The sequence below is a fragment of the Lingula anatina genome, chromosome 2 (assembly GCF_051362555.1).
Source record: "Lingula anatina isolate TDL-2025a chromosome 2, LinAna3.0, whole genome shotgun sequence".
Taxonomy (NCBI): Eukaryota; Metazoa; Brachiopoda; class Lingulata; order Lingulida; family Lingulidae; genus Lingula; species Lingula anatina.
In genome coordinates this window covers 45,873,543-45,899,482 of record NC_141768.1, presented here as the reverse complement: position 1 = coordinate 45,899,482, position 25,940 = coordinate 45,873,543, and the positions used below count along the sequence as shown (strand labels likewise).

Here is a 25,940-nt window from a genome sequence, read left to right as displayed (position 1 = left end):
GACTCTTTTTACGCGCTGTCAGGTTGTTGTTCCTCCATTCAGCGGCTAATGGTCGTCTGCGATTATTTATGAGACTGAATAATAGTCAGGGCGGCTCATCTACATCGAAACATTATAATTTTCACATTCGAATGCATGTTTGCAACCCTTTCAAAATAACACAACGGTTATAATGAATCTTACTTCCTTGACATACTATTATGAGAAAGACGAAAAACAAGATATTTGATCGAAGAAATAAAACCGTAAAAAAGATTGCTACCAGCTTATCGATCTAAATATGTGGATGAGGAAATGAAAAAAAAAAGTTTTGTGATCATAAAACACTTCAGTCCAATTATATTCTGTAGCAAGTGTATACCAAGCGCGTATTTAGTTTTTTTTTTTAAATCAGGGACTATCTTAACCCCAACTTGGTGATAATCGAAAAAAAGACAAAATGGAAGGTAGCAGAATATGAAAATGATAAAAAGCGTTATGATGAAATAGTCGCTTTTTGTTTCTTACATCTATATATTTCGCAGTTGTTTACCAATAAAAACAACTGGATGATAATAACGTGGAGTTAAAAGCGAAATGCGGTTCAATGACGACATCAGAATGATTTTATGTATGCATTTTACTGTCATTTTGAAGAAGCAGAGAACGATGGTTAAAAAAACTCATCATAAAATTTTAAAAAAATTCTACCGCTACTTTTTATGATAATTATGAAAAATATTGGAAATAATGAAAAACAATTATCAAATTAGTTTCTAAAATTCCATCTAATGATAACAGTTTGGGTATCCATGGGGATAAACGTAATAAAGTATATAACTATAAGTCCAATCGCCCGTGATGGTCGTAAAATACTTCTCTATATTCAGTAACAGCATGGGTTACTGTGTATTTGTGTGGGCGCGTTCAAATCGACCAGATCCATGAATCTTAAATAAAATCACGTGAATCGCAGGGTGTGTGATGACGAAACAGACGCCTCTCCCCGTGTGGCAGACAATCAGTTAGTAGAAATAAGGGTTGGGTTCGCGGGTCGATCGCCTGACGGGTATCCATATCAAAAAAAGAAGCTCATATAAACAACAATGGTAGAATCAGAGGCGGTATTGTTGACGATTTTTCTAACAATAACACCCGTGTTCGATAATGTAGGTCGTCGGTTGGGTTTTAGCTGAAGAAGTCATTTAGTATGGACTCCAAATATTATTTTGCAAATCACCCCGTACAGCAAATAGATACGATTAAGTTGGATCGCAAGCGGAGTTCCCTATGCCCGAAGGCGGGGTCCTATTTCGTCTGAATCAAAATAATATTTAGTTATGTTAAGTTTCATATCCCCCGGGGTTTGCCGATGGGTGATGAGCGTTTATCACTGGGTTATTATTAAAACGATATTTTATTTGGCAGTCTCTGGAGAGAACTCGCCCAGTGGTGCGCGACCGTGAAGCTGAGTTTTACACGAATTCTTATGTCCTCATCACACGCCTCGCTGCGCGCTGCTCACTCCGCGTTGCCATGACCACCGCACGCCAGGGCTCGTGCGACACGAAGACTAGGCGAGCATGCGGAACGGGACTTTCAAATAAAAATCATCTTATCTGTTTATCCACGTTATGATTATGTCTGCGTAGTATATCCTTCATCATGTCGTGGAAGATTCTTTTAAAAGCAATGTACTGAGCGGGCTTTTGCGGTTAAGCGGTTTGCTTCACCTCGATCAATTTCATTTGTAGATAATATGCCCGTTAAATTTAATAAATAAATATTCATTTAATATGATATATATTAACTGCTATTTTAAAAACGCATTTTAGAAGTTCCACGCAAAGACGTACGGATTTTCTTCCGATTTCCCTATGGGTTTACTAGCCAATACAGTTAAAGTTTAGAAAGCATTACTTTGAAACTGCTGTATGGGATGGAATATTTCAATGAGCAAGACAAAACGTGAAACCTAAAAAGACAGAAATGTATTTTGTTTTTGTTTTCAAATGTGCACGCATCCCAGCAGCATCTCTTAAAAATTCCACCAGGGAAATTCCTCTCTGTCCTATCAACTCCTCACGGGTTATCAAAGAGAGCGATCTAGGGTCAGAGCCTTGATGAAGACATCTCCTTTAGATAGACACTCTAATGAGTATACAACGGAGTTTGCGTATTTTGCATCTGTTTTAAAGAAGCGAAACAGGAAGCTGAATTTTTCCAGTAACATTTCTGCCCTTCCCACGCTTCTGTGATACCTCTACAAGTAGTACAAGTGGACATGTCGTCCAGGTATGATGGATGAACCCCCCGTATGTATTAGCGGCTCAAAAGGTGTGCTTAAGCTGGACAGCGTCAAAATGTTAATAATCATAAGTAGCGGTCAAGATTGAAGAATTTGTCATGTCGATGCCGATAATAATAGGTGTCCTTCGTTCATGGACGCGTTGTCATTATTCCCGCACTCCGTGGCGCCATAGATACTCCTTACATCTCGAGGTCCCCTCCGGGCTTTCCCACTAAACCTTCAAGTCGATACTCTTTACACAAATATCGATGATAAAGCGTTTTTTTTTATTTTGTCTAAATAATAACTGTACAAAGATAAATGAAAAAGAAAAACAAAATACACTTATTTTACAATGCTAACACCCATCTAAAAACGGAGCGTTTCAAATGTTTTGCCCTACGACTGATTTTACAACCAATAAAAATATTAACAAGGATATACTGATAACAATTTTAAAATGAGTAAATAAAAAAACCTCATTATTTTTTCCATTATCTTTCAATCATGATGATAAATTATCCTTCTTTTTTGTTTCCCTAAACCCGCCTACCAACATTCAATACTGACAGAGCATTCAAAGCTAAAATTGCTTCTTCAAAGGTATTTTATGTGCAATTGTAGAATGTCATCACGCTACAGAATTGCAGGTTTAAATGTGGGAAATCAGCGTATTATATTTCTCTGTAATATGCTGGTAAACAGGATATTTAGATTTTAAAGTTTTAAGTTACTCTGGTTGTTTAAGGTTACGTTGATGATTTCAAGGGAAAGAATCACGTATGATGAACAAACATATGTTGTTTGCTTTAGAACTTTTACAAACCATTATGGCTTGTCGAATATTATGATTTCTTAAAAATAGAGCAGCTGGCAATGGACTAGTTTTGGGGCCTATTTACGTTGTTGTTGTTATTTGTTCGGGTATCATTTCGTCAAGTCACGGTGATTCAAGTAATTATAGTTAAAAATATCTTCGTTGTAAACAAATTTAACACACCTATCTGCCATTATCACGCTTATCAAAGTACAAGCAGGCCTAATTATTAAAAGATGAAAACATTTTTGAGGAAGTGATTTCAAACTGCAAATAATCGTGAATTATTGAAATAGGGTTATAATAATATTTTGTAATTTCTACAATGTCCAGAAGACTCTAATAAATGAATTTTAATAAGCTTTTTTTGATTTACCGGCACACATTAGTTCACCACTATAATGGTGTATATTTGATTTACTTAAATGCCATGTGAATTGAAGCTTATATACAGGAGAATGAACTGTGGTCACCCACCCGCTAAAGAAGTGTGTATAGCCCGTAATGTTAAACAAATGACATGTAAGCGTAGATAAAGTAGCGGGCGAATTAATTTTCCTTCATTACTTGATGATTGAGTAATTCGGGTGAATTGACTTTACTACATGATGGCAACTCAGCATTCGGGCTTGTTGGCAGCCTTTAAATATTCAAGGGAAATCACTGTTCAGGAAAAATAACCACGTGTCAGATAGACATTACCGTAAAATATTCACTAAAATTCAAAATAAAAAGTTCGATGGAGAGATAATTTCATTAGCTTCGTTTTATTTGTCCAAGGTCAGCGCTTGGGAGGCTTAAGAAAGGCGCTAGAAAACCTGAAAATCTTCAGACAATAGAAAGATGCATTAAGAGAGAGATTTACAACATTTTGATTTCTAATATCTTCTTGATTCTGCTTAACCGAGATATTAGAGCCATTTGCCCGTCTTTACTGCCTCAGCTGCCTTAGAAATATACTGACAGATTTAAACCCTGGACGAATAAAGCCCCGGGTATGGAAGGCATGTTTTTGAAAAGAATAATAGAGTGAAGTATTTCTTTTCAGAATCCATACAAGGCGAGGATGGCACTCGAAGGTAAAATTTCACGTTGACCTTCCCATAGGTGGGCCACGACTTAGAACCAGGACACCGCACAGTTTATGATCATTTTGGTAAGCTGTTACAAGAAACTGTGAATTTCATATCATTTCTTATTCTTTCAAAGGGTGTCTAGATACTGATTGATATGGTGACGTAAGAATGAAAAGGACCAAGATGTTAAAATGGTCGTCTTAATGTAGTATGGAAAGAAAATAATTTGGGAAAGGTTTGGCTTGCAAGGATTATCATGTATGAAAAAGAAAGATGGGATTGGAAATTGTCTTCAAAATCCCCCAAAACCTTGTTTCAAAGGAGTTTGTAATGATTGAACTTAATCACACCCACTGGTCCTATTGAAGGTACATCACCGCTCCGTCCACCAATTTCTTCGGATGGACAATATTGTCGGTCTTATCTGATTGAGTCAACACATCGCCCTCGCACGTACTGACAAATACTAGTCCATCTTTAGAATCGTGATTCTTCGTTTCTACTTTCATCCTGAAGATGTTACGTAACGGCAGCGTTGGGGCTATTGTGCGGTCTGGGAACGCCGTTTCCACCCATTCTGTTTTTATCACGCTATTATCAGCAGAGGCCAGGCCCGAAACAATTTTGTTCAAATTAACAATCATATTATCGCTCTAGCAAATCGTAACGATTGTGTCGAGCTGATGGACGGATTTCAATGGGACCCTTTTCAGAAGAAGAGTCGAGGATTGAATGGAGGAAGATCAGCAGGCTCCTATATATTATATAAACCACTCCTATCATGTGACAGTCTGTGAGAAATTTTTCCCGCAACAACTCATAATGATACAAACAAAATATTTCGCACCGGAGTTCCATCAAAATGCGCAGCGGGAATTACATAAACTTGGGCAATATCGGCTACCATATTGTTCGACCCGCGATGCTTCTCAGCGGCAGACGATGGCGTCGTCATCTCATTTTGGCGGTTTAAAATCCCAACGAAAAGTGACTGAATTAAGTCGAGTTTTGGTAGGGAAAGTAAGTAAAAGTTAGTCAATTAGACAAGAGAAACAATTAACATAACTGAAATGCCTAGAGTCAAACTTGTAAACAAGTGATATACCTGGTTTAACCCTTTGAATAACATGACAAAACACACCTTCGTTTTCTTAAATTTACCCCATGGCATCCCTTAATTTTACTATTATCGTTGAATTCAATCTCAATAAATACTCAAAATATTTCATTTAATAAAAACAATTATGTTAGTGATGCTGATATTAAAGTAAAAAACTAAAATCTAATAGGTTTGATCAACAGGTGTCTGTCATCACTAAGGTGAAAGTGGTGGAATCCGCGTATAAATACCAGGTAGTTTTGCATTTGCGGTTACCGACAGATCAGCGATGTGTGCATGTCATTATCAGACGAGGTCCACCTTCACCAATGAACCCTAGCAAATATCACAAAATCACCTGTACTTCACTAAAATATTCGTTCGGTGTTGAATAATGATATTTTACCTAGTATATCACCCATTTTCTCTGACCAGCTAGCGTTATAATATCGACTGCGTCTTATAGACAGGCGTCGACGTGACGGAATTTTTGCCTTTTTAATTTACAGGTGAAATAAAATATATTCCATCTACTTCCACTAAATGGACCAGAAAGTGTGAATTTCAGCTTGGTAACTCAATGGCAGTCATCCCACGTCGCGTTTGTTTACTGTTTTTCAGTTGACTGGTCCCCTTGCACCCGTGACGGAGATTCCCACTGAGGTAAAACCAACGTGTCAACCGAGAGCTCCCACAGCGCTATGGTATACCCAGAGACAATTCCAAACCAAAACCTCTCAAAATATGTAAATTTCTTACCTGTTCCCATTTTCCCAGAGTTGTTCATCATGGGTTTTAGCTCCTGGAAGTGCTCGAAGGACGTGCTATCCATCATCATTTTCAACGTGCGGACGGTGGTGCAGGCTCAGGGAGATAAAAAGTCTCGTATTTTCGCTAGGCGGTGGTATTCCCCCGGCCTCGGTTGGCTGGCCGTATGACCTGCCTGTGCTGTGTTTGGAGGTAGAATGTCGAGAGTGGTTAGTCAAGCGACACCAAATCCCCCTTCCACTCGGTGTGAACGCTTCTCCGCTTGGGCTGCAAAGTACAGTTTAGTTGAGAGTTCCGCCTGAAAGGACACGATGTGACACGCTGATCACCACTGATGTGCAGTCATAGGAAAGGCCGATCATGTACAGGGGGACAATATCACGCGCACCGTAGCCTCACTCAAGTGTGAACATATCGTACTCACCTGTTTCTATTGAGGGCTACGCTTGACTAAGAAACCTTGTCGTTTCAAGTCTTCCGCCTCGTGCCCGTAAACCTTCCCAAAGTGCGACACTCTTGACGACTGGGGGGAAACGCGCTTGCCAAGGACCCGTCAGTGTTTTCTAATATTGAAGCGGCGAACCCAGTGGGACCTATAGAATATGATGGTGGAAATTTGCGTGCTAAAGGGACACCGGAATCTCCCCCATTGTCAGTCCCATTGACAGCCTCATACATATGCAAATGAGGACAATACCTGGATCCCCATTGGTCCAAATGAGCTCGAGCGCCCGAGGGCCATTAACGTGTTAGTGTCATCTCGATGTGTAGGTCAAATAACAAATGAGTGAGAAGGGGGACCACGAACACTCTATCTTGATACTGCGAATAAGACAACAGGGGGGTATATTAAATCGATATATAACAAGCACTGGAATGCCCCACGAGTATATGTCTTGATGTGTCGAGGTTGATTTTGTTATGACAAGTGTCATACCTCTCGACTGACGCTATGTGATTTACACTCACCTTGATTCCATGTGATGGCCGAATTCTGATGAACTTGGTTTGGGCAGACCTTTTTTGGCAGTTTTATTTTTACAGCTTTTTTAGAATGATTGTTTCAAATTCCTGTAATTTGATTGTAAACGATGTCAACTTTGATTTTATTGGTTTTATTTACCCTTTTATAATTGTCTTTAATAAACATTTTACCAGCATGGTTGATATATTGTGCCGAGCTTCTTTTTCGCCGAGAGTGCATATTGTTTTATAGATGAATAGATAAAACATATGTAAAATGAGAATTCAGGACTCTAAACCTCGAGGTGTATGATTCCTTTGAGAGAGAGAGAGGAAAAATCACGCATCAATGCTTTCTTTAAAAACCCAGAAGAAAAGAAAACTAATACCGTACTGATGATATAAAAAGTGATGACTCGTTTCAAATTTTCTTCGCTCAATGAAGACATCAAATGTGGGTGTAATAGAAACATACCGGGTTGACAAGAGCTTCTTATACGTAGTATGATTGTACGTATGATAGCGTGTAATATCGTTTACATGAACAGCGGTCGACTGCTTTTTGTACAGGCTTTTTGCAGCACAGGTTTCATAGTGCTCAGTTTTTCCTTTTTTTTACCGCAAGAATATGTTATTTTCGACTCCTGAAGACACTACATGTCACGTCATGTCGTATACGATACGGGCAATCTGATAAATCTTTTTGTCCATGGGCATATGGCCGATCTTATTAGGAATATGTACTATATATAAGAGAGAGCGACAGAGATCGACAGGGTTACATATGTATCATTTTAACACTTATGATCAATCTCAGACAACTTGAAAGGAAATGATTCAATGACTCGACCCCAGGATCGAGCATAAGCCTTTGTCCTTTTATATTGGATCCTAGCTCGCCCTGTAATACGGATATGCTGTACATTTGCCCGTATCCATACATACCCATGGTCAAATGACAGTCCTTTACAGGGAACAGGGTACCATCACTTATATCAGGTGATATGTTTATACCCCCTGTATATATGAGAGGAGTAGACAGTCCCTCCATATATTCATCACAACTTGAACGTTCAAACACCCTCAGGTGTTGCAGGTATGCTTGGCTGTAGAGTCAGTTTTGCTGACCACGCCTACCCAAACCTGGCTGTCGTGTTTGTGTCCATTGGTGACCACACGACTTTGGCCACTTTTGGTCCGGTGGTAACAGGTACTGGCCAGTGGGGGGTCAAATTGGTCAGGAGTGGGAGGGGCAGGTAGAGGCGCAATTTTAGCACGTATTTAGGTAGATCACTGCAAAATGGGAGGAATAGAGCGCCACGGATCACTACGCTCCCCTACCCGCCGCTCCCCCTGTATTTAAAAAGCGTTTCCCACTGGGAAATATTTCTGTTCATCTGAAGAAAACACTGACACACTCACTCACTCCCTTACAAGCACACACGCATGCACGCACACATACACACACACACACACACACACACACACACCTGCGCAGTATTGAATTACTAGTACTGGGTCGACAATTTATGAGGCATTGGAAACCAGAAGAATTCAACTATATAATAGAAACGGGATATTGCTCCTTTGGGGTCGCCAAAACATTAGGTCATGTCATGTTGGAGGTTTTTCTATACTCCTATTCAACACATTTTTGCTTGTTTGTATACAAATTCATTCTCTCCGAGATCATCGCTCGGCTCATCAATCACTGACACAGAAGTCTGATTATTTTCGCTTTGACACCTTCTGATCCAGTTTTTACTCGAAATAAGATCGCCTATATGAGAGTATGCACTTGAAGTTCTTGTCGCGAAGTGGTTGTGGAAACTCCGTAGAACATCTTGTATAAATAGCATGTTTTAACGTCGATAAGAAACTTCAGAAAAGTTTTAATAGGAAAATGCACGTTTCTAAATGGCGATCTAAGATAAGGCCTTAAATAAATCCCAACTGAAGACAGATCTGTGATTCTAATGTTATCTCATATTATATCCCAACTGAAATTTCGACCTTTCTTCGAATGCCTGAAATATATGTAGCTGACACTCCTCTCTGCGCTATATTTATAGGGACCTATAGCAGGCGCCTACGGTAAAACCATAAATCAAATAAGCTACAATAGATAAAAAAAGTTGTTTTTGTTTAAAAAATAGGATAGTGTTGTCTGACACCTCTCCTTCTGTGTACTTGACGCCTTGGCGGTGACAAAAACGCGACGTCAACTACAGAGATGGTATTGTAAAAACTGGGGAAGATGACGAACTACGAACCCTCGGGACACGACAAATATAACTGACAACTTATGGTACAAAAGGTGACACAGAAAATGTTTTTATAGCATATTCACTTGTGGTTCAATTATCTTCGCTACCTTGTTCATTTTACGTTCCTACTAGGACCGGACATATTGTTCTTGGCGCTTCTCCTCTTGCTTTGATCATGGCCAACCTTTTGTTGTTGGTGTAACCACAAGAATGTGATCAGCAAGTCAGGTGCAATAAAATCGTCATATTCTTGTTTACTATTTTGTTAATTAGAGCCCAAAAGGAAAACACTGGGAATGACTTGTTTATTTTGCACTTGGCTCTAATTTATTCATTTCCTTGTAAAGGTGAGCAGTACAATATTTACTGTAGGGCCATAGCAGAAAAAAACATTAATTTCATCAATATATTTCACGGTATTATTCATTAAAATTTATGTTTTCATGATATACAATGAAAAGATATTGATAATGATACAAATTAAGAACATTTGAACAAACATATATGATGAAAATTGCTCTTATCAGTTCAACACAAGTTCTTTCTAGGAGATCGAAGTACAGTACAAATGTAATTCATTTTTGATATCGGGATCTCTACCCTTTAACCCCTGAAAATATCACGTGTTTTCCAGTTTTTACATCATCCCTCTCCCCCCAACAAACACACACACACACAAAATTTCTCTTGCAAAAGAATTTGTTTCATCCTTTGCTTTATTTTCACACAGTTACATGTTCTATTCCTATGGACCCCTTCAATTCATTCACAAGTTTGACCCAAACGCAAACTATCAATGAAGAAAAAGGATCTTGTTTTTCTTCAAAGATATTGACGCATATTCAATCAAAACATACATTTAACCACAAATATGTCGAAATGATATTTTAGAAAGAATGGTAGCAAATCAAGGGCTATAGGAAATCTTACTTCTCTTGATTTGTTATTACCCAATGGCAGAGAGACAGGTGCGTGTGTCGTGGTTTGGGGAACAAATACCATGGGTCGAAATAATTGTTTTGTATTGTGACACGTTTCGCCACCTTATCCGTTTTGATGCTCATTCCCCACTTTGATCTTTATTCAATACGTGCGGGTGAATAATCTCATAGGCTGCATTGATACATTTAGATGTGAACTCTTTTTTTACATAGTACGTCATGGTATGATAACTGTGATTTTGCAGGGTAATATACTACCGGTAACTACCGGTAACTGGCTTCGATTGTAAAAAAACAACCGACTCCCTCCCCCAAACGACTTGCTCTCTCTCTCTCTCTCTCTCTCTCTCTCTCAGGTCAGGAATAGTCTAAAGGAATAATTTAATTTTTACTACCACATAAATCCATGAGTATGTTTTTGGCAGTTTGGACTCTAGGTTATGTGGAAACAAACAAACAAACAAACAAACAAACAAAAAGAATCGTCGTATTTTTTTGCATTACACCTTCCCTATCAACACATCTTCGAAAAGTTTGCAGTATAGGAGTGTATATCCAAAGTACTGTCTATTTGTTGAGCTTCTGCATGGTCGTATAAATGCTTCTAAATACCCACTCATTTTGTAAATATCACGCGCGTGTTTTAGGGGTAGGAATCAGGGCCGCTAGTTTACATATTTTAACCATTGCGGCAATCTCTATCACTCAAAAATGGCCCGGTTACACCTCACTAAAACCCATTGCCGAAAATAATTGCTTTCATTTCAACGTTCTTTGCATGTTTAATATATGTTGTTTTTCACGTCCTATATCAAAGGTTGCATTTATGTGTTTTGGAACCACTCTTTGCTATGTAAATGAGCCCCTTTAGCGCGCGGCAATGATAGTGATTCCGCAAGAAATGAACTAGAATCCAGTGCATAGACGGGAGTTTGACGGGCTCGATGTAGCCTAACAATTAAGGCCTGATTTAGTTTCTGACTTCCTTGAGAAGGGTATAAATCACGCACCTAAATCACTGTTTTTATCTACGACATAATTATTCTACGTATATTCCCCTCGTCCCTGCCTCGTTATCAAGCCCACATATCTACGATAGGGAGACCGCTAATTCCATGTCTCAGACCCGTTACTTTTTATCTCCACTTGTCACCGAGCCTGTGGTCTCTCTCCGACAGGACCCTTGTCGCTCAAACCGGACACTGTCCATCTCGAATTACTGTCCATCTATGGGGATCTGACGCTAGAGGTGTCCGAGCATTCACACGTGAAATTTTTTTTGCGACCGCGCGTGTGTCAGTTTCTCCCAAGACCTGGCCAGTGGTATCAACACGATAGCGTGCCGACGTAATGTTGGAGTAATCTTGAGACGGAGGAATTTAATAGATAAATATCGCGACCCAGGCGGAAGTTACAATTACCGCACGTAACGGAATTTCAACTGATCATACTGGAGTGACGCAGTCGTCATGGGAACAACAGATAAACTCGGTTCGTGCGGATGTCGTCGCCGAGAAATGGCTCTAAAATGTCTAGATATGAAAAATGCTCATTAGGAAGAGGGCAATTTAGAATATATATATATATGTAAATCAGTTTTGTTTGTATTCTAAATATGCGTCGTCTCCTTAAGAGAGCAGTATAAACTATTCGCATTCAAGACTAATTCAATACGAATTCGGATATTTGGATTCAGAAGAATTGAATGCTTTTGAAAATCAACACTGCTAATTTAGTGTTATGCATTATTTGCATAATGTTGTGAATAATATAATATAGTAAGTTGAGCATATCATTTAAAGAAAATTGGCAGAAGAATACAATGAACGGTGGCAACACAGAGCCCTATTAAGCAGTTTTTTCAGTTTACACTAGCACGCAAACAAGAATGCACACAGCATTTATAAAATATGAGGTAATAATTGAACACTGTTATAGTACAAATGCTGTTCAAGTACCATAATCCAGAGTTGAAGAGAAAAATAAAAGTTCAGTTGTTACACCTATATTCTACTTTGCATGGGATTATCAACAGTACACTAAAGACAATAATTTGAAAGCACTTGTCTAATATTAACGAGGAAGTGGTGTAGATTCAAAGTAGGCGGGGTAGCGTTTGGTGTAGATTTCTAATTAAGCTATGCATTTTTCAGTGGATAGATGAATGTATAGGTATTAAGTTGGTTCAATTAACAAGTGAAGAAATAAATAGAATTTTAAAAGACAAATAAAACAAATATTTGCCTTTATGTCTACAGTAATATTTTCAGTCATTGACAAATCACGTGTGGTAAGCAGTCCTCAATACAAACAAAACACTCGCAAGTACAGGATGATTCCGTACACAATTAAGGCACTATTCAAACGATAAAGCGGTTTTTAAATTCTCAAACAAGTTTTTCCTTAAGCATCAAAATAATATTTCATTAACATTTTTGACGAACAAATCAGTCCTCTTGTTTGGTTTTACTCATATGCAACGTATTCCCTTGATTTCAGGTATGATTTAAATTACATCATTAAAATGATTTACTATTGTGATTTTGACAATTGCAAATAAATTTTGCGCAAAACGTACAAAATGCTTGGCATTTTCACGTCATCAAATACAGGCACGGAATGCTATAATTATTTTCACATTGTGACGCAACACAGTGATCATATCTTCATAATGACTAGTGAATGCACTATTAATCCCTCTCTCTAATTCATGATATCAGTGGACAGACAAATACTGCATAACCAGACATAAGGAATTTGATTAGTTTCTGCGGTCTTAGAAACCACTTTGCCTCTGAACCGTGTAATCACATTGGCAAACCCCCCGGTTTACTCATCTGGAAAATTATTTTTTGCTCTGTGGTCCGTTTGGCGTAATGGGAGCATTCATGCCATAGGGATATACGTGTGTCATTACGGGGATTCACGTTGGCAATATGAAATTGTCCACAAGGCCGTTTTTTCAAAAGAACTTATGTGAAGATAGCTTTAACAGAAAGAGGGAACATCTTAGTCTTTTAAAGAAAAAATTAGTGAATTGTCAATTTAAAACGGTTTCCAGAGAGATGAAAATGGCCCACGTTTTGGACAGATTAGATACTTCCTTTCATTGGACAGCAATATATTTATCCTGGATTGAAGGAGCCTTATATTTTCAGTCTGAAAATATAAGGCTCCTTCAGTCCAGAATAAATATTTCTTTATTTCATGCTAAGATCTACTGCCCACTCAAGCCCTTTTTTTGAAAAAGAAACTGGAATGCAGAAAAAAGTCCACAAACTTGCAAGTCAACATGTTAGTCACTGTGGAGAATAGAAAGGCTTTTACAGTTATTTTACATGACAACCACCACAAAATTATTTATGTAACCGCAGAACTAGTCCATTGTAATAATTTTCTTTATTTTTTTTAAGAATGACAGGCCTCGGATGCGAAGCCAAACGGTGCCATTTGGTGCAGCTTAGAACTATAATTCAGCTCTTCAACTTTCTAACATCAAGAGGGGACCATTTGGCGTATTTTTTTTTCTAGAAACCAAAGGTGGGGGGTGGGGGTCAGAACCCCCCTAACACCCCCTGACAACCCACTGCACCATGTTAAAATGCAGATGTTATTCATCAGCTATGATTAAGCGGAGAAACTAAAACCTTTTTGCAACAATTACATTTTCAATCACTAGACATGGAGAGAAAATTATTGAAAAACCTGTCTTTTTATGTAAGAGCCAGAAGTGTTTATGGCAGTTTTAAAATCAACCTATAAACTCATGATTTAAAAAGCATTTTTAAGTAATGCATTTTAACTTCTATTTTGTATTGAAGCACTTTAAGTCATTTTCCAGTAGCTTTAAATTAATTTGAAAGTAAGTTTGCATTTTATATAGTAATGTATTTTACAATAATTATAATTTGTATAATGTTGTATTGTTTGTTATTGTAAAATGCATTAAGATGCACACAATGGAATGCGCTATAACAAGAAATTAATCATTATTATAAATAATTATATTGATATTATGCAAGAACCGGCTTTTACTTGTATTTATTGGTATCAGGTAGTAGGTATGAATGGGATAGACATTAAGTCTTACTATAAAATCAGTTATTAATTTAGCTTGCATGAATGCGATAGATTACAAAAATCTTTTTACCGACTGTCACGTAGAACTTTTTAAGAGGCAACAGTAATAAATGTAAATTATGTAACCAATTCTTAATAACAATATCATTAATTGCTCAGGATAGATTTAAAACGACACCCATAAAACATTTATGGCAATGCTTAAAGTCAAATCTGAATCTTCAGCCCTAAACGTCACTTGGTAACATTAACAATCTCCTCTAACAGTTAAAAGGTAACACGAGCTCCAGGCATTTGTAGCTCTGGTTCCTCTCATATTGTCCTAAGTTTACCCCGATTAAGGTCCGGAACATGGTGTTAACTTTAATAGCAAAAGTTTTGGTCTACTTCACTTTGCAACAAATCCTTTGTAGTCGACTAAAATAAAATACCTGTCAACGTTAGCCGTGTCATTATTTTTTAAAGAACAGACGCAACATTTGGTTAAAATACGGACTGCTACTGTTTTATCTTTGAAGACAGTAGTCTAAAAATGTCTTTGTGAAACTGACCATTGATGCGCCAAGAATCAACAGGAGCACTTCTTGTCACTATATTACATGTATTTTGTTACTGTGATACGCAGAGGGAAGCATAATGCTGAAGAAGATACTCCAACTCTGCTTTTTATCACTATGACACACAGGGTGTTGTGTAATGTCGGATAACTGACGGTGACTGGTTTTCATTACTTGAACACCCCGGGTGCTAAGTACACTGTAATGTTGGAGGCTTATCAGAGAAAGTGCATTTCAATTAATACCATAAAAGATCCCCTTCTAAATACTTTTATTTCTCAAACGTCTGTTTAAATATTGGCAGTAGCAACAAGATTCTCAATATATGAAAGTTATATATAGGCCATGTGGAAAATAATTTTCACTTACATCTGCCCCTTGTTAACACTAAGGAATAAACCCAGAATGGATGACAGAGACGTTGTTTAGGGTGGCATGGTGTTCCATGAATTTATTATCAATTTGTGTCTAATGTATATATATATAAACATACAAATTTTCACATCTTTTTCTGGTTTTACCAACTACATAATGATTTTGGTGATCGTGCTTAAACAGAAACGGATATGTAACGCAGACAGGCGTAGCGCGCATTTTTTATTCATGTTTGTCATTGAAAGTAGAGAAATGCATTAAAATTTGTGTTAATATCACCTCAACTGGATGTCAAACAATCCCCATGATAGTACTTGTACGTCTAGCGTGTGTGTCACAATGTCAGTGATAATCTATTGCGGTTCCTCAGTAGGCTACTAGTGTCAGCAAGCCAGGCGAAGAATTAGGGGGCGTGGGGAGATAGAGAACTGATAGAGACCAAGATGACAAATCGTGACATCGCACGTCAGAATGTCGTTTCTACGACCACGACACATGCAATTATCATACGGTTCCATCTATTACTCTGCCCCTGATACACAAGTGTCGAACAGATGAGGAATAACACGTATTGAACTCCTGTCCTGATATACACGTGTAGATACATTTTTTTGGTACAAAATAGATTTTGTGACTTTTATTTAGAAGTGCGGTTACCACACAATATGAATGAAGAAATTATATATATATATATATATATATATATATATATATATAGAGAGAGAGAGAGAGAGAGAGAGAGAGAGAGAGAGAGAGAGAGAGAGAGAGAGAGAGAGATTCATACCTGTAGACTAGTGAATGGGTGGATAACCTAATGTTAAAATGATAAGGAAAATAAATGAAAAAATGGCGTTTAGATTTTATAATAAGTGATTTTGAATTGGCTGTCGTTGTCTTGAGACATTTTGCTTGAAATGATGTACGAAAATTTAAATGCAATGCTCGGCACAGCAGAATTATTATTGGATTCCTATGATAAGCAAAGTGACGCACATGTTGATTTATCAAAAAAAGTTGTTTTTTTTTTATCAGGACTAATTTTGACAAAAAGGGTCTACCTCAGGGGCGGATCCAAAGATATTTCTGGACGGTCTTCCAAGTTATCTTTGTTGATCCACCCTCCATTTTTGACATCCGACAGAAAAAAATTAGACACCCGTCAATGTAAATTTGAAAATCTGACCGTCTTCCGGAAGACCCAGAAGACGGCCTGTGTCTTTCGCCAGTAAATGGACAAATTAAAGTGAGATGCCACTGCACGGTCTGACTGCATTCTCTACTGATCCATCAATGTTAAGGAAGGAAACAAAGGGTAAATTTAGGTACAGTGACGTCAGCTTTGAAAGTGGCATGTATCAGTAAAATTCAGCGGAATTAGCTATATCTGATAATTACGTCAATGTATAAGGTATCATCATTATGAAATGCATACATACTTATATCAGCGTATAAGAAACAAAACCAAAACAGATGAGATGGTAGAATAGACGAAAGAAAGGCCTATAACACAATGCAGACCGATAATAATAAAAAACAATGGACTTGAATATTTTCACCTGATTTAAAAAAAGAGTTAATATGGATTGTTTTATAGCTGTGAGTGATGAATGGATCTGTCCAGTTTCGTCTTTCTGTTGAATTCTAAAGATAATAAAAGTTATGTCAGGTTCTTGGATGTAATTTTATCGCTGTCGAACTTTGATATCAGAAGAAGTGTAATCAAGTATTGCACAGTTGAGAATTATATTCTCATTCTCATTGTCATAGATACAAGATAACCAGAAATTTTCATCCTTACAATATTTTGTGACACAATTTACAAATCCATTATTACCGAAGTGGGCCGTGGCATCAACAGAATGTATGGTTTTGTCAGTGCTTTCATCGGTGCTGCCATTATAATCCGATTTACATTTAAAGCGCGTTAGATTTTTGCGATGAACGATACAATGAAGTTAGTCTTTCCTCTGACCCTGCCATTTTATAATGACTTTTACACGACTGCCATTTCAAAGCACACCAACCATACTCCAAATTTACTGACAAGCAGTAGGTAAACAGAAAGCAACCATTACCCTCATGTTATAGACAGCATAAAGAAGTGCGTCCCTGAAACTTCCCGTTTTATTCACAGGATAATTAAGAGTTTTGAATTTCACAACGCTGAAGACTGCAGCAGGGTGGGGTAGGGTGGAGAGGGGTGGGGTGGAGGGGGGGGGGTGAAGATGAGGGTGAAGGTGGACTATAGTATGGAGCATGATCCATAATGTAGCCGATTTGGGCGTTTTTAAAATTGCCGGCAAGAGCTTTAACTCCGGTAAGTCTTGTGTTCCTAACATGACCAGACTTTGCCTACTTGTGATGAAAAGAAGATAAAGAATAAGGTGGTGGATTACAGAAATCATGGTAAAGAATCAACAAGTATGAAAGAACTAATAAGATTTTTGATACTTGGGTTCAGTATTTAGTGAATAACATCGAAAAGTAAATAGACTAAATTGCAAAGAAGTAAAAATAATGGGTTGAAATAAATGTTAAGTATAACAAAAATGATATAAAAAGGAAGTAACCTATCACACTTTTACATTTGGTCCCTGTAAGAAAACGCCCCTATATCGCAGTTTCAAAGTAAGACGAAATTCATGGCATAAATTATGCGCTATACTTTTACATACAGAAAAAGGATAAAGATAGATGCCACATAACAATTGATAAACCGATTTTCGAGTTCTTAAGTCCCAATTTTTACCATCACTCTCTCCATTATTCAAAATCCAAATATTTTTCAAAGATTTTTTTTTTTTTTTTTTTTGAGATTGTGAGATAAAGGGGAAAGGGGAACGTTTCCAGGAATCTTTAAAAAATTTGCTGTACATAGAGACCTAACTCTCAGCGTGCGCCTCTCAGCCTTCTTTCTTGAGTTCTTTTTTCAAACTGTATACCTGGCTTTGGATCACTTGGGCTATTATCATTAGGTAAAAAAGTTACGTATACCTAGTATTGTTAACTGTCATAGGAAAAAGAGTTTCGATATGTAACAACAAAGTCAATTGGTGTTTTTCGTGCATCGCTTCATTAAACAAAACACATTCAAATGTTCTTTCATCCATTAGGAAGACCTTGTATAGGAAGACCCATACAGTTTAGGTAAAGTTTGTTTGTTAATTCCAATGGTCTTAATCTTACCTTAATAATTATAATTCTGTTAGAAGGTTTTTAACCCATGATTGCAGGGCTCATGCAATTTTCAATGGCACAATGTTTATATTTTAAAGATATCTATCCATCTATCTATAATAAATAAATAAATAAATAAATAAATAAATAAATAAATAAAATCTTGAATGTGATTCGTTGAAAATTTCCTTTACTTCTGCTTATAGCCTATATATTCGACAGTGGTTGATTGTCACATTTCGAGTTTGAATAGATATGATTTTTACAGTAAAAACGGCATGATTTCTAAGTGCGCAGTCGTCTCCACACGTGTAGAAAACTAGTAGTATCTCACGCAGATATTTAAACTTTAGACAACTTAACACGCTTGTACAACTCATCTGAAATACATTTGAAAACTGCATTCAACCTTGAAAGGAAAAAGTCTAATTGAGGTTTAAGTATAGATACACAACTAAAAACAACATTAAAAAAAGAGGTATTTCCTTCTTACAGATCAGATAGGCATGCTAACTGACTTTTATTTTAAAAAATAGCACTTTATTCCTTTGCCAAATATCTTCAACATATTTTGAACAACCTTTCCTCGCATATTTTTGTTTAAAAGAAAGCGTACACGATATAGACAACAGTTGCGTCGCATAAAATATGCGTGCTATAAACCCTCTTTTTTGTGCAAAAGTGAAAAAAGCGTACTATATATATTTAGCACGTAATGAATATGTGTGCTCATGACTTAAAGTTTGTGCTAAACCTTCTTTTATTTTAGCAAACTCTGTTTATTTCTTGGCGAAATACAGTTTGTACTCAACACATTTATATCAAAACATCCTATGCAGTTCTTACACAATGGATATTATGAAATGTCTGTACCTTTCCTCTCTTTTTATCACAAGTGCAGAGACACTGGCCAGGAAAGTAATAGATGGTTTTATTCCTTACGCGTGACGTGTATATTCTCATAAAATTGGGTTTGTTGCTGATATACATGCATTTCCCCCTCGTTCTGCTTGGCCAGTCAAGGATGTCGGGGACAGTCAATAAATTTTCAATTCTGATAATGACGGAGGCGAGATGTAACTACGGGGTAACGGTAGACTGAAGGTGTGAACTTTCACGCGTAGCGGCCGCATCAAGCCATCAGGTCCCGCGTTAGTTCATGCGAGACGAGATTTCATGCATCACGCCTTGCAACCGCCCTGAGTTTTAGGGTCCTCAACTTTATCAACGGGCGCATGCTGGGACGAGGTTAGTTGCTGCTGGTGATTTTAAACACAGGGTGCTAGGAGTCGTCGCAGTTTCCGCATACAATTACAAATTAAGTATTGCCAGATATCTCTGCCTTGGATCGAGATCTAGGCTGTTATATTTGTTTTGAGTTTGTGTTTATTTTACTGATCTTTCATGCTTTTGGTTTTGTTGTATTGTTTATAATTTTGTAGTTTGCAACCGCTATTTATAAAAAAAGTGAATTAGATGTTTCTTTTATATTTTTGTTTGATCTGCACTTTTGATAAGCACTAACAATCATTATTTTCAAGATGGAGATTATTCGGATGCGCATGTTGCTGCACTATTCTAAATATTGTACTTTTTTCATCGTTCATTACCTATTTTATATTAATCAAAAGCAACATTTTGCATAGAAGATATTTTACTGGTCTTAACTTCTTTTCACCTTTGACCATCAAAGATGGAGTTTTTAAGGCTATTTCTTTTTTTTTTATCGTTCAACTTGTATATAAATATATAAGCTATGTGTTTTTTCTTCGTTGCCATCTTTGTTGTTTTTTATATCGATTTTCTTTTTATTTTCATATTAATAATATTTCATAAATCTATTTACTCTGTTTGTAGTTTGCATTTCAATTTTTATCATTACGGCGTTACTCATCTCAGACGTGTTTTGCTGTATATTTTACAATAATACAGATAGTCACAGTTCAAGAAAGCCACGATCATACAATGATAGAGGTACCAAGAGGTAAAGTGAGTAAAAAACAAAATAAAATGATCTAAAGAATCAGAAAGAATGTATCAAAACATTAGAAATTCAATTTACTTATCTTAGGCTCTTACATCTATTCTAATTCTCTCTTTTTATTTTTTCTTATTCCATTCAAATATATAATTTGTTATTTCTACCAAGAGAAAACCACAGAATCAACACCGCTCACGACATTACCAAGTGGCCTTCGCACGTGCCTTATCTCATTAATATATGAGAGAATCAAAGAAAACAGTTGAGATGTTTTGACAAGTCAACCTGCGATTTATATAAAAGTACATGTTGTTTACTTCATTTACAATTCATGAACCTAGTTCATTTGAATTTAACTCCTGCTCTGGTGCCCTTTATGTTAAATCTCTCAATATAACATTTAAGACTGACGTCACATTTTGTCTGTGATGTGAATAAGAAGGCAAGCTATTACAGTATGTTAACACTGATTTGATACGTTGAAATCACACCCAACACTGAACCAATACAGTACCGACCATTTTAGAGCTGGTCGTGATTCGAAGAATTTTGTAGTGACGATGATCCGATTGTGTTCGGGTGTTCAAAGTGGTTCTCAACAAACGCAATGGACTGTCAGTGAAAACCAAGAAACCGTCACCTAGTGAGGTTTTTAACGTTAAATACCATTTATTGAGAACATATTTGGACGTTTGTGGATTAAAAATATCCATATAAAAAGTGTGCACTTTGGTGCACCTTAAATCCTAGGTTTTAAAAACATAGCTTAAATTGTCCTTAACATATTCCTTAATAATTTTTTTTATTAAATTTTCGGATTAAAAACATGTAAGGTGCGTCAGAAACGGGATAGATTTATTTTTTCACAGAATGCGGTACTTAACTCTATCGCTTTGTTTGGCTAAAACTTTTTTCAAGAAAATATCCCTGAATGATTTCTATTTGCACCACAACGATCTTTCAATTGTCTATCTGAGCAAATGATGTCTTTCAAAACTTATAAAGAGCGGAAGAGAAGAATGCATTACTAGTTCTGTTACAGTTAAATGTGTTCGCTGCTACATGTATTCTCTAGATTTATTGGGCAGCATAAGCTGTTCCATGACGGCTGTAGTCAAAATGACATTTAAAAAATTTTTCACATATAGCAACTGCACAAAAATTGATTCATTCGGTGTTTTGCAAATAATATTAATTTTATATAAATGTACCCTTATATCAATAATTCTAATATATTTAAATGCATCTGTATGTACATTTGTATCGATCTTTTTGTTATCGGAGCGCATACGCCTTTAGGGCTCCTTTTAAGTATACAATTCTACACGTATCTATGCGATGAGAATTTTTGCTACCATATAATAATGGTATTATGTGTTATTTTCTTGGGAATAATAGTTGTCAGAGTCCAACTATGAAAGCCAAACATAGTTGTCGTGTCCATTCAGCGTCTTTATTTGGAAGGTCTGTGACTCTTGGTCTGTGACTCTTTGTGGCATTCTATATTATTATTCATGGTACTTTCTGCGATGTGTTCACTCACAGACAGCCAACCAAAGTTCAGATCCCTCTTCTCTTCTTGTTCACTCGTATTAGTCACCTAAGCTGGGTGGGGTTGTGCTGGGCCTATAAAACGAGTCGTCAGATCGCGGAAAATTCACATTTCTGTTCAAACGATTGCCGTGTGGTAAAAGCTAGCAAGATGGAGAAAAAAACCTTGGTCGCTTTGCTTTTGGTGGCAGTGCTCTTTATGGACATGTTCGCTGATTCTGAAGGTAAGTTAGCCTACTGCTTTTTGTGGCTCGCGAGGTATTTTAATTCGTGTAAAACTGATAAAAGAAATGGAACAGTTGCACGAGGCCATACGTGTTGTCAACGGTTCGAACGGTCACCACATCTTGGGGTATTCTCCCACCTAGCGTATGGCACTAACAATTGAGAAAAAATGCCCAACGCACTGAGGTTCGTTAGGCTTGGTCATACACGTCTCGAGTACGCAGGCAAAAAAGGGGATTTCATATGCTCCATGTTGTGCAAATATAGATGCCAAATACGATAATCAAACGTACCTCTTTACTCTTGGTGTGATACAGCCTTAACTAGACTACCAGCAATGTAGGTATAGAAGCATTTAAGGCAATATATCTCACCTTAAACTAGAAGGCTTCTAAGAAATTGTATGACCCTTATTTTTTATTTTAATCCTTTTATTGTTAATAATTTACTAAAGTTATATTTTATAACAATGTCGTTCAAATATTCAAATTGCACTGTAGCAATTCAATGTAAATAAAAGTTGAAGGCAACAGCGTCCTACTGTATGGTATTTGTCATATTAATTTTTTATCGCTGTCCTTCAATTCCTTCCTCATAATAGCAAGGTGGTACATGTTATGTCTTTTGTGGCGGTTCTTACTTTTTTCTTCTCTCTCTCTCTCTCTTTCTCTCTCTTTCTCTCACTTTCTCTCACTCTCTCTCACGATCACACACACACACACACACACACAATTGCGCTCGCTCGCACAAAAGCGTAGAAAACCACAGGTGTATCTTACAGTTTCATTTGCATTTTTTTTCAAATTAAACATTTAATAAACATAGATGAAATCTTCTTCAGGGACTCGTGTGTATTTTCGTCGCCGTCGTCGTAGTTTTGGGGATGCTTCAGGTGACAGGAGTCTGTCAAAGGAAGCTGACCAGTCCAGTGAAGAGGTGAGCTCATGGTCATTTTATAGAATGACGGGTGGCAAATAAACGAATCGGGGATATTGCAAAAACCACTTAGTCAAATCTTTGCTGTCCTGCTGAATAAAGAATTTCCATCTAATAGTAATGGTTTAAAGTTATTTTGGAATATTTGATTAGTTCCTTTAATTTATCGACATTATACAAAGGGCAGAGAGATGCATTTGTACTTGCTGATATCGTGCGTGTTTTTCAGGAAAATGAGCTGGCCCGCTTGATTGCAGAACTGGAGAACGATGATGTTCAAGATGCTGACGATGATGAACACCGAGTTTCCGACGAATAAAGGAACGTGGACCTTCGTTTTTGTTCATCTTGGACAAGTTTATACTGGAATGTGTGGTTAATTTGTCTAAATGTCTGGTGTCGAATATTTATATTAAATATATAAATTCGATTGAGTTCGATTGAGCACATTCAAATAAAATAAAAATTCCAAAGTTTGTGGAACCTTAAAAACTGACATTTTTCTCGCCTGGCTGTCGCTTTTATTCCCCCGCCAAGGAGGTTATGTTTTCACCCCTATTTATGTTTGTATGTTTGTTTGTCTGTGTGTCATCAACATAACTCCAAAAGTTATGGACCGATTTTGATGAAATTTTCAGGAACTGTCAGAAGTTGGCCAAGGAACAGATGATTAGTTTTTGGTGGTGATCCAGATCAATAATCAACCAATAATCAATAATAATCAAAAGTTGCTGCCTTGGCCGAGGTCTGCTCTCTCGGAGTGCTTTTCTAATTGATTAGAAAACGAAAGTCGTAAAATCGGTACATGATGTTAAAACCGGATGAAAAAAAAAATTGCATGCTCTAACCGATCACTTTTGCGTCACCAATGCACGTTGTTGGCATATAATTCTCGGACTTTTAAACCTTGCTTGGGTAGTCAAAGCAGGGAATTATATCCGATATAATTCCCTGGTCAAAGGTACATGAGAGGACTTTGAAGTTGAAAATTCGTTCACACAATTTAAATAACACAAAGAAAATAAATCAATAAATAAATTAATAAAAGCATACGTTAAATAATGCGATCATGCTGATCTTTAAACACAACCTCTGTTATCATGAAAAAAAAATATCTATAGTTAAACACGTAAAGGACGAACGTCGCAAATTATTCATGTAAAACGGCAATCAGAGTATACATAAACTGTAAATACCAAATTATTTGTACCTTGTAACGAGGTTATGTAAAAGATCTGCAAATTTGTGCTAGACGAATTTTGACCTTGTGGCTCTGTGTCAAATCCATTATAACTGACACCCAATCTACACAAGCTTTCATTTATGTACATAAAAAAAAAAAAAAAAAAAAAAAAAAAAAAAAAAAAAAAACAGGCAACAGTTATGTCGTTAAGAATTTTTAATTTGGCACCATCCATTTCAATTCCTAGTTCAGATGAAGAACGTTTCATCTCATTCCTAGTTTTACGTTTCCCCAAGCTCCTGCGAACACGATGATGCGGTAGATCCCCCACAGTGAAAGGAGAAATGGCCACCCTGTTTCGCTTTGGATAAGCCGACCCAGCCCAGTTCTTTATCTCTCGTTGAAAACACTCGTTGATGTGACCCGTTGTGACAGGAATGGTTGTCCTAGAAATGGAAGTCCAGGGTCCCGTATGATTAATACAGGTTAGGGTTAGTCGTAGTATAGGGGTTTGTGTATGGGATGATTGTCACCTGTTTAAAGTAATGGAGAACGGACTAATGTTCCTAGCGGACTACCATTCCTGTTGGTTGCTGACACATGGAATGATATACACCCAAAGCATCCGTAAAAAGTAAAAGCGTTAATATTTAGTATTGATATTTTGTTGGTGTTGACTACCACAACATGCCAAATTCCCTTATTTTAAATCTGGTTTTGTATTGTGCTTTTTTAAAATTTTGTATACACTTGAAAATGCAGGTGTTGTTTTCTCCAAATCTGAACTTTGATATTAACGCCACAGCAGTGGCAAATGTAAAAAAAAAAATAAAGTGTTTAAACATATTACTATATATTTGCATCAAAGAGTCGTTCCAAAGGTGTTATATAATATTAAAGAATATTATCGTCTTACTCACCATAATAACATTATGCAGATAAGAGAGGTCGGTTTCCTGCTGCAGAAAAAAACACCCTCACGTGACCAGACGCTCACATTGCCATTATTTTTTTCAATAAATGTATAGATTAAAGGTCTGGGACTTTCAGCCCCGATGTATAATGGGTTTTCTGCGTCTTTGGTTTTGTCAAGGCGGTAGATGGCCGTCACACTGTCGATTATATTGAAAACGAAAGTAGAAAATGAAAGTATTATTTTGCAAAATTTGAAACTCAATCTCAAAATTATCATCGAATGACTCGTATCTAAATAGTGAAGCGAAGTTATTATGCCCGGTGATTCGTGATTTCCAGGATGATTATCGACGTGCATTATCAATGAAATATGAATGAAGTTTTATCTACCTTGATTTGTAAATTGGTAATTTTATTTCCCTAGTGGGTCTCTCTACTTAGCCCCCCCCCCCCCCCGACCCCCGACCCCATACGAAAGGCCAATCTTATCAAGTATTAAAGTGAACAAACTTTAGGAATTGAAATAATATCCAGGGTTCCATTTTGACGGGAAGGGGGGGGGGGGGGGAGAAGAGGCATTGATCACAGTTTACAGGTAATAAAATAATCAATTCACAAATCACAGTAATGAAACTTTACTTATATCTAAACTATGATGCGATACGAAAAAACCTAAAAATCATGAATCGTCGGGTATAATCACTTCGTTTCACGAATGGCGTTAAATAAAACGCCGCATTCACGAGTCTCGAAAATGGGA

The 25,940-nt window shown here is 37.0% G+C and overlaps 1 protein-coding gene and 2 long non-coding RNA genes across 5 annotated transcripts in view; 2 read left to right on the top strand and 1 right to left on the bottom strand.

Moving 5' to 3' along the window:
- LOC106161833 (paired box protein Pax-5) overlaps nt 1-7,160 on the bottom strand; it is a 51,819-nt gene extending 44,659 nt beyond the window's left edge. The window contains exons 1-2 of one of the 2 annotated variants that reach the window (XM_013538869.2): nt 6,454-7,160; nt 6,021-6,327 (exon numbers count right to left, since the gene is read on the bottom strand). In XM_013538869.2, the coding sequence (XP_013394323.1) occupies nt 6,021-6,099 (79 nt within the window). In that variant the 5' untranslated portion in view covers nt 6,100-6,327; nt 6,454-7,160. The remainder of the gene's footprint in view (nt 1-6,020; nt 6,328-6,453) is intronic. The other variant, XM_013538868.2, reaches the window with a different exon arrangement.
- On the top strand, nt 4,255-7,194 carry LOC112042172 (uncharacterized). The gene is made up of 2 exons (XR_015332657.1): nt 4,255-5,182; nt 5,883-7,194. It is a non-coding gene; the product is annotated as an uncharacterized LOC112042172 (long non-coding RNA).
- Nucleotides 7,195-19,462: 12,268 nt separating this feature from the next.
- On the top strand, nt 19,463-23,578 carry LOC147763758 (uncharacterized). 2 transcript variants are annotated; one of them, XR_015332656.1, is made up of 3 exons: nt 19,463-19,637; nt 22,988-23,082; nt 23,312-23,578. It is a non-coding gene; the product is annotated as an uncharacterized LOC147763758 (long non-coding RNA). The 2 variants fall into 2 exon arrangements; XR_015332655.1 differs by lacking the exon at nt 19,463-19,637 and adding an exon at nt 21,957-22,145.
- Nucleotides 23,579-25,940: the final 2,362 nt, after the last annotated feature.